Source organism: Gavialis gangeticus, unplaced genomic scaffold, assembly GCF_001723915.1.
Source record: "Gavialis gangeticus isolate Ggan-Ray unplaced genomic scaffold, GavGan_comp1, whole genome shotgun sequence".
Taxonomy (NCBI): domain Eukaryota; kingdom Metazoa; phylum Chordata; order Crocodylia; family Gavialidae; genus Gavialis; species Gavialis gangeticus.
In genome coordinates this window covers 208,683,019-208,693,011 of record NW_017729032.1, presented here as the reverse complement: position 1 = coordinate 208,693,011, position 9,993 = coordinate 208,683,019, and the positions used below count along the sequence as shown (strand labels likewise).

Genomic DNA, 9,993 nt, shown 5'->3' with positions numbered 1-9,993 from the left:
CTACAAGATATACAGTATTATAAAAAGTTTATTTTGTCTTCTATAATCCTTTAAAATGACAAGTGATTTTTTGTAACTTTAATAGGAAAATTCTACAGCTTGCATGTTGACACTGGACAACTCCAACTTCCAGAAACTACAGGAAATTTTTTCCAAGCATTACAAGTGATTTCATTTTTTCCTGTTATTTTTAAAAAGGGACACTGTCAAGGTGAAGACTTAAAATTTGCATTTGATAATTTTTATATGTTCATGCATATTTACAGTATTATATTTTTAAAAGGTTTTTTTAAATTTAACATTCTGTTGTAGTGGTAGAAATGTAAACACAAAACTGAAGAAGTAAATTGATTTGTCTGTTTTAACAGCTCTAGAATAGTGAAAAGCGAAACAAATACAAGAGTCCAAGCCACAAAACTCAGATCCATATTTTAGACATCAAGCCAAGTTTGAAGATGCCTTTATATGGAATTTTCATGTCTACACAGCTTAAATGCTAAAAACATTTTTGGTTTTTTTAATTATTTCACTTTTATTAAACTATCAAATAACGTTAGTAACACAGGTAATGACTTTTATATTATGATTTTATCTTGATAGTGTCCCTTAATGTACAACAGTTATAGTACATTTTTTCACAAGTCATTTTAAACAAACAAGAATCAGTAAGACATTTTAAACCCCAAATACTATCAAGGCTGCTTTCAACAAAAGGTTTTTAACACTGATTCACTAACAGCAACGTAAAAAAAAAAAAAAAAAAAAAAAAAAAAAAAAATAAAATCAAAACTTGCTTTGATTTTCATTTAGATCTTCTGGTAGGAAAATGTAAACAGTTTTACTGAACAGCATAGGCACATGCCAGATTTTATAGGCACATGCCAGATATTTGCACCATAACTTCTAGTGCCAGGAAGTCAGGGCTATAGTCTATCTTTGTCCCACATGAGGAACTTCCAGTTGTGAAAGTGGAAGGTGGGGCAAAAACAGTACAAACACAGCTCGGGACCAAACCTGCATTCCCTGCTTGAGAGGGAGGAATTTTCACGAATATCCATGTCCAAGAGGGAAATGCAGGATCAGGTCTCTTACAGCTCTATATTTTGGTTCCCTGGAGGTTTATAAGGCTATAATTGTGTTCTGAATAAGATAGACAAGTTACCTGTCATCCATTGCTTCAGCAGATTACAACCTCTGAAGTTAAACTGTTAGTCTTCTTTCATGTAAAGAAAGTACAAAAGCAGAGACAGCAGCACTACTGTTACATGTCCTCTGTATATTTTGGTAACATTGCATACATAACCTCTCTTCAAAGGAACATTAAATTTAAAAACATTTGGTTCTACCATTCTAAAGATCATATGTTATTTTTTTTTCCATTGCTTACTTTAAAAGATTGGTCATGGCCTCAATTCAACACAGCATTTAAGCACATGCTTAAAGTTAAATATGTGTTTAAGGCCTTTTGGCTTCATGGAACATGAGCATGTGCCTAAAGTGCTTTGGCGAATCAGTGCCTAAAATAAACTAAGTTTAGTTCATGGCCTAATCCTGTTCCCGGTAAAATAAATAGGAGTTTTATCACAGGATTTCAGTTGGAACAGGATGGGGCACTGCCTGTTAAATTATACTGACAGATGATAAAACTAATCAAGATGATAAAACCGATAGAGAGAATTAAAACTCTGATTTATATATTAAAAAATCTGCATATTTGTCATGATGCCATACAAAAAAGAACAAGAAATCTCAAAGTCTGAAGGAAGTCAAATTAACTTATATTAAATAATCAGGCAAAAACCCAAAGCTTCTAACCTTTTAAATGTGTGCTTTAGTATCCAAGTCACACAGTTGCAACATTAAAATATGAAGACAGGTTTTTTTGCATCAATATGTTACCTTTTATTCTGGTTATGGCCAACTAGGCATATTCTTTAAAAGACTTTTATTTATAATAAGCAACTAACATTTTATTTCATAATTTAACTTTTCTAATATATATTAACGTTACATGAATGGAAGCATATCTATTCCGTATCTTCCAAAATAAACACATCTGTCCCAGGGTTTTTTAAGGTACTGTATAAAAGCTAATAGAAAACCAGAACTGCTATATAAACATCTCATATTTAAAATTTTATTTAGAGATCCTGTATTCCTTTACCGAAAAACAAACAGGAATTTAAAAAACAGAGTTCAAAATTCGAAACAGAGTTTAAAAAAATAATCTAACACAAACTTTAAAGGAGACTATTTAGATCATCAAAATCTTTTTACTGATTTTACAATTTGTATTATATTTGAGGAAAAAACCCCATGGTTTCTTCACAAACATAGAACAAATTGTTTTAAGTATGTTGTATTTGTTATTACGTTATGCTAAAATGCATTAGAATTACATTCCAGATGAAAATTATATAAATATTTCAGATTTGAACTGGTCATCATATTGTCTTAGAAGGGTATATTTAGATGGCTAGGCAGACTGTCAACAAACTAATTAGGAAATACACTATTTTAGGGGAATCACCAGTGAAAACTTGGGCACCATTTTAGAAACTGTGTTTTCACATTTTGTCCACACATATTTCTCCTTCTAAAAGATGTTTCATGTACTTAACATGGCTTTATTTCATCCTGATATTGTTAAATGAGCAAGGTTAAGCATAATTACTATTTTATGATGAAGCTATTTAAATAGTTTATTTTTATGAGATGGAATAAGTCACAAGAAGAAGTGTCATTTTTAAAAGACAGAAGTAAGACTCTTGTTTTGATTGCATATTTTCATCTAAGATGCTGGCATACTCTATCAGATTAGTATGATCACATTTTCACATGAGATGCTTGTTTAAGGACAAAGCACACTACAAGCAGGTGCAAATGTAGGCATTTGCATTTAAAAATAGTTTTAAATTTTAACCCACTGCATCACAGTGAAAAACTCTGTAGCTAATTAGTGAAAATTGCTGGTAGTTGAAAGTATGAATGCCATATTGTACCACTTTGCAATGAAATTAAAACAAAACTTAAAAGATGACAAAAGCTGGTTTTGATTGAGGAAGCCATTTCAGTCAAAGGGCCTGCTCAGATGCTTAGAGTTTAGCCTGTGCTTAACCTTGCTCAGATTCAGATCCTGAACTTTCAAAATTTTCACCGTAGTCCAAACTTTTTCTATTAGCACGTCAAGCTGCATTCCCTGGGACTTCTCAAAGAGTTCTAGAAGCTGAAGGAGTGTATAAACTGAATTTAACAGGATTAAAGGCTTGATCCTGCTCCCACTGAAGTCAGTTACAAAACTCCAATTTGACCTCACTGAATGCAGGACTGGGTCCTCATCACATAGGGCTAAATGCAATACTCTCTCTTTTGTTTTCCCAGGTGAAGTTGGCCAGATCCAAAGTGGATCCTTGTAACTACTGTTTGTAGCATTTACATTCCTACAGTTCATTTTAATCCATTCTCACTGCACTAGATTTAAAATTCCAACAGCAGGAAAACTATTTGCACTGAGCTCCCAAATGAGAGAAACCTATCACCAAAAGTGGGTAGTAAAATAACTTTGGACCCTTGACAAGGTTTCTGGCAAATATCTCCAGTACCAATGATGCCAACTCTTCCAGTTGCAACTTCAAGCAACTGAATGGTACCACACTTATTAACCATTATTACTATGATCTTGAACAAACTAAAAAAAATCCAACACAAAAAGTATCACAAAGAATAGAAAGCGGCAGAAAAAACATTCTATACACTGTAGTTATAAAAATGTAACAATTGTAGTGTGGTGCTTTTTTCCTCTGCTTTGAACTAGATATGCATGTTTCATACAAATTTCAAAAAACATACTTCATTAATTTATACAGGTGGCTATGTAAATATTTACATTTGAATTTTCCTCAAAACCATGTTTTTGTACTCACAGCCAAACCTACTGCTGCCACACATGACAATTTTGCTCATATCCTCTACCCCCAACAAGCTTCCACTTTTTAAGTCTATATATTCATACATCCTATGTAGTTAGAATTACACAACTATACAAACCAGTGGAAACAAAACTGTGAAACTGCCTGACATCCATTCAGTGTTAGTCCATATTTATACACAGTACTGTTGTTTGCATTTTGAGACTGCTTTAACACTAGAGTTACCAAAATGCCTATAGTAAATTACCTTTGGGGTGTTTTATAGACAGTGTATTTTTACCCATAGTCTTCCTTATAAACTTACAATTAAATGGCTGAAACCAGGCTTGCTGCTACTTTTTTGTTTTATAAAATCTAAGTATTAATATTGCTGATCTTATACTCCATTTTATTTTGCACAAGTTCCATATAATAATAAAACAACTCCACACTACCATAAAATACCAAACATTCATTTCCAATAAGTGTCAGGGAAACTCAAACTTGAGGTTTATTAGTTATTGCTAAAGATTACTAAGATCTAAGTCAAAACAGCAAAATACTCCATCCACTTCTTCCCTGTCTTCAAGGGCATGGCTAATCTTTATATGGAGCTCATGTGTTTGTTATACTCAAAACAAGAAGTTTCTTACAGTATTTCACTACTATAAACTCAGCTAGAATCGAAGTTGTTGCTTTTTCTGTTTTTAATATACATTTATATATACTGACACCACAGGATAAGGATCCATGCATACAATCAAGATGTGATCATATTTCAGTATTAATGAAATTAAATTATTCTGTTACTATAAGATCCCAGACCACAATATTTAAATTAGATTTCTATTTACTAACATTAAAGTTAGTTTACCTTAATCTTCAAATCCAAGCAGCATCACAAATTCCAACTTTACTCTTTTGATGTTTCTTGTCCCCTTAGATTTCTAGTTTACATGGCATACTTCTGAAATAGCCTGGAAATGGTCTCCATTTAACCAGCTTTTTAAGCTACCTGTTGAAGGTCTCTAGCTTTCTAATTGTGTGTCTGTTCATGGCTCCAAAGACTAAAAGCTGTCTTGAATGTCCTGTGACAAAGTTTACACATATACTGTCTTTTGAATGTGATGGCTGAAAGCGGTGGAGCGTGATAAAAGAGTGTGTCCGATTCTTGTGGAACAAATAGTTTCTCAGTAGTAGTGGAGCTTTCAGACAAACCTGTTGGACTATCAGGCTCCAAGGGCTGGATTTTGGGTAGAGGTGGAGGCGGTGGCAAAGGTGGTGGTGATGGAGAGTTAGCTGGTTGACAGATCTCAGTCTCTTTGTTAACAGATTCTTCTGAGGCCTGCGACATATGAGACTGGAAGTGACTCCACAGGCGGAAGTTGGTTCGGAAGGCCTTGTTGCACACATGACAAATAAATGGTTTTACAGAGCATAAAAGCTCTTGGTGACGTTCCAGCTGCTTGTGTACAGTAAATATTTTCCCACATTTTTCACAGGGCCACAAGCCAGTATCTTTGTTAGAGACAACCTCTTTAGTTTCCCTGTTCATTTCAGTGACCTCATCTTCTATGTCATCTACAGGTTCTTCTTTGATTTGAATTTTAAACTGTTTGGAAACACTTAGGTCTTCAGGGAGGCATGATGAATCCTCTGAATCAAAATTAATTTGTTCTGAAGAATCACTGAATACTCCATCTTCCTTTGCAGTAACAAAATTGTTTGCTTTGTTAGGTTCCGACTGAGAATGCAGTCTTGAAGCACTAGTTATTTCACCATTGTGATCAAGAATCGGTAAAGAAAAATTCTCTGTTGGGGCCATTGTATTTTGATTGTGAACTTCAACTTGATGACGCCAAATACTAAAGGATGATTTAAAAGTGCGCATACACTCAAGACAAGTGAGCTTCTTATACTCACACTTGCTTTCATGTTCCTGCTTCAGCTCTGCAGAAGAAAACCTAAGGCTGCAATAAGGACAAACTGTTGCATTTCTACAGAGTCGCTCGTGATTTCCCTGTTCAATAAGAGAGGAGAGCTTTGCATTGCAAAGACGGCATTGGTACATTTCTTTGTTTTCCACTGGGCTTTCAATGTGAATATGCTCTTTCTGTTTAGGAGCCTTACTCCCCCCTATTGGTTTTTCTCCTGGATGCATCTTTATGTGCTGTTTAAACTGTGAGAGAAAACGATAAGCTTTCCCACAGTAGGTGCAAATGTAGGCTCCTTTGGCTCTTGATCTTAAGTTCCTTTTGATGACTTGTTGTGCTTGCGATGTGGACTGTCCCTGAAAACCTTGTTTGCCACGTCTTAGTTTAACAATCAGAGCTTTTTTAATTTCCCTCTCTCTCACTATGTCAATTAATTTTCTTTGGAATTTTTCATCCAAGACAGCATGTGAACTGGAAGCTGGTGAGGGGTTCTTCACAATTCCATGCTGGGTCTGGCAATGTGTCCACACTTTGAAGTTTGTGTGAAATCTCTTGTGGCATATATCACAAGCATATGGTTTCTCTGGGTTGTGGTACATATTAACATGACGATGAAGGCCTGCTGTAGATCTGAAAATCTTAAGGCAGTGCTTGCATTTAAATTTTTTATTTGGTCTTGCTTCTTCTAGCTCACTGTACTCATCTTTACTGACATCAGAATCTGGAAAATCAGCATAAAGGTGTGGGGGACTTGAGCCTTCTTCAAAATTTTCCTCTGACCCAGGTGAACCATGCTCATTCAGTTTTAATCTTTTAAGTGGTAACCTTCTGTCTGCTTGACATCTCCTTTTGGCTGGAAGTTGATTCATGTCCCTGTGGTCATCTTCAGTTTTAAAAGGGAGGTTTTTATTAGCAGAAGCTGAAGCATCCCCCACTGTAACTCTTATTATTTCAGAAGGATCTGAAAGTGGACTGCTAGGTTCAGTTTTTATTCGTACCTCAGGAACAGGAGAAGCAGCCTCCCTATCAATGGACTGAGAGGCACTAAAGGATCTAAGGCGATGTGGGTGTATTACCTGTGTCTTATCATCTAGGACTGCTTTTTCTGGAGCCTCTTTCAGAGATGACTTCTGAGATACAATGTTGAATGTTTTCCCTTGTGGGTCATTAGTCACTGATGACGATGATGCCTGGGAAGGTTTTAAATCAACAGCAGGTGAGTAAATAGGAACCTGACTATCCATAGACAGTGACCTGCGAAGGAGACTTTTTACGAGTGGGCCACTCCTATCAATTCGTTGATTCTCAGGACCAGATCCACTAGATGGAACCACTAGTCCTAACTTTGAGTAGTATAGCAAGTTCCTATCTTCTCCTTGACCATTTCCTTTTCCTGTCTCCCTCAACAAAAACGTAGATTCCGATGGGCCATGGAGTGATAAAACTGGAGGACGAGGCCTTTTTAAGGACATTTCTGCAGGTTTTCCTCTTAAAAGCTGACTGCTCCCTCCTAGATCATCAGCTGTAGTTTCTTTCTCAGCTAAAGGCTTTTGTGGCAATACTGCATTCCTTTTCACTAAGCTACTTCTGCTTTGATCATCTATAATTCCAGGTTCAGGAAGCTTGGGGTAGCTCACAGGACTATCTTTTAACCACATTCTTTCACCTAATGATAAATTGTGAACTGCTTCAGTTGGTTTTGAAATTTGTTGTCTATTAGTTTTAACAGAAAAGGAGGAGGAAGGCTTAGAGGTATGGCTTAAATCATGGTGTGTTTGACTAACACTTTTCCCTTGTGCTTCATTTCTGCTCTGGCAAACAATGACACTTCTCTTCTGAGAATTGTTTTCTTCTTCCTCTTGAAACAATATTTTCTTAATGGGACATGTTGGAAAAGGAGCTTGAGGAGTCTTAGAAACAATGTTAGTAAGAAAGGAAATTCCAAGACTGTAGCCCAATTCTTGCACAGCTGCAAGACTGCTTTTCTCAACAAACAAGGATGAAGAGTAAATATAGTTTAATACATTATCAAAAGCATCTGGTTCACAGAAGTCAAGCTGAAACACTGATTGGGACTCATTCTCCTTATTTGTGAACAGTGTCTGGAAGTACTCACTGCTGGCAGCCAGAACATTTTTGTGAGCTCGAAATTTTTGATCTCCCACAATAAGAAGAACATCACAAAGCTGTCCTTTTAGACGCTCCTCGTTCAAAGCACTTAAGAGTGAAATGGCATGTGCTGGATTTATGTAATGCAAGAGCCCCTCCATGATTTTGATGTACCTGAAAACAAAAAATAAATGTTATGGTCTATTTTACATGCAGTTTTTAGTATAAAATGAACTCATCGTTCCTTAGTTTTAGAATGCCAACCAAAGCAGCCATTTTTCTTTAGTATTATGTAATCTTAGCCTTTGAGAACAGGCATGAATTACAGGAACAAAGCAAACAGTATTCACAGTTCTGGTAGGTGCACAATCATGAAAGGAAGCAGCTTGTGATTCTGCTTTTCCAGTGCACCTTAAATAAATCACACTGCTCATTTGGATTATTAAAGCTAAACAACAAGAGCTATGTTTTCTAATTGTAGCATATGCTTACTCCTCTTCAAAGACCCACAGTAAACTAAATGATGGTAAAGGAGGTTCCCCACCCCACCGATCACTACCCCTGTAGAAAGACAATTTAAAAAATATATTGCTGAATCTGGGTCGTATGATTTTACAGAAAATCACTTGTGAGGCCACAACCATCTTGATAGTATCCTTTTGATTAAGCAAACTTTAGTCGCTTTTTTTTCCTTATTGTTCATAATGATAAAAGGACAGTTCATGTTCAGCGGGGAAAGACAATAGTTTTAATTGTCTCTGATACAGATTATTAAGTTATCATTTTTACTTACATTTAAATAAGGCAAAAGTACAATTCACAATTTAGGAAGTGTATTACTTCCTAAAGTGTATTACTTCCTAAAGAAAGAGAAATTCATCCCCTGTAACTGAGTGGCCAAATATTCCATCTTCCTGGGAATTTCATAGTTTCAGAGATGCCCTAGTGGTGTTTTTCCATAGCTCAGTATAGTCAACTGACTCTTAACTGAACACTCATTCTTGATTCCAGCACCAGATGACTTGCCGGGTGCCCTATTGTATGAGAAACAGCCACTTTAGGACTCTGATGATTGTAGTGGAGCATTACAACTTCACTGCATGCAACAATCCCCATTTAACATCTGTCTCCTACTGCAGAATGTCTGATAATTCAATAGAAAGCTTCTTGCTACATCATAGGAGAGAGTTAGTTAGATATAATGTGCATCTTTAAAAACAGGAAAAAGATACCTTAGTACACAGATCATCAGTGGCACCAACTCTATCTTCCGTTTTCTTAACAGAAATTGGAGTCCTGCCAGCTTTTAAATGGAATTTTACTTTAATTCTGGTAGTAAAAAGTCTTAGCACCAACATTATGGATGGCACTGTAAAACAAATCAACAATAGGTCTTGCACATTTAATAAAAAAAAACCTTTGTTTTTTATTAAAGTAGTTGATTGAAAGTGAAATTACTTTTTAGATATGAAAAAGGGCTGGCAGACATAATTGCAACGGAAAGGTTTCACCTTTCACTGACTTATATGTGAGCCTGAATAACTCAAATAAATAATATGTTATGAAGTTATAACCCTATAATTAGAAAAAGTAGAGGGAAGAGGTAAAATCCATTAGCTAACAATTACCAATGAGCAATGCTCAAACCCAGTGTTCTACACTGGCCTTGTTAAGAGTGTAAGTCTAAAAGGTATTGAGAGCACCATGGAAAGCTCTACTCATAGATATGATTAGGCCAGAGACTGTAATTTAAGCATGCAATACATTTTACTTAATATATAACCACAACAACAGAAGAGTTGTTTCTTTGACTCCACTGAAACCAGTGCAAAGGCAGCATCTGTTTAAAATATCAGAAATATCTCCCAGAGATTAACTCTGATAAATTATGTAGGGCAGGGTTGTCCAACTGGTGGCCCAGGAGCTGCAGAAAGGCTTTACATTGCAGCCCCCAGCTCCTGCTTGTCTGCTTCTCCCCTTCACTAGGGCTGCAACAATAGCCAGGAGCTCTGGGCTCCCCCCCCCCCCCCCCCCCCCCCCCC

At 36.1% G+C, this 9,993-nt stretch overlaps 1 protein-coding gene across 1 annotated transcript; it reads right to left on the bottom strand.

The window, feature by feature from the left end:
* Positions 1-360: 360 nt before the first annotated feature.
* ZBTB21 (zinc finger and BTB domain containing 21) lies at positions 361-8,677 on the bottom strand. Its single transcript, XM_019525157.1, has one exon. It carries the CDS (start codon positions 8,110-8,112, stop codon positions 4,945-4,947), a length of 3,168 nt encoding a protein of 1,055 aa, XP_019380702.1. The 5' UTR covers positions 8,113-8,677; the 3' UTR covers positions 361-4,944.
* Between the last annotated feature and the right edge of the window lie 1,316 nt (positions 8,678-9,993).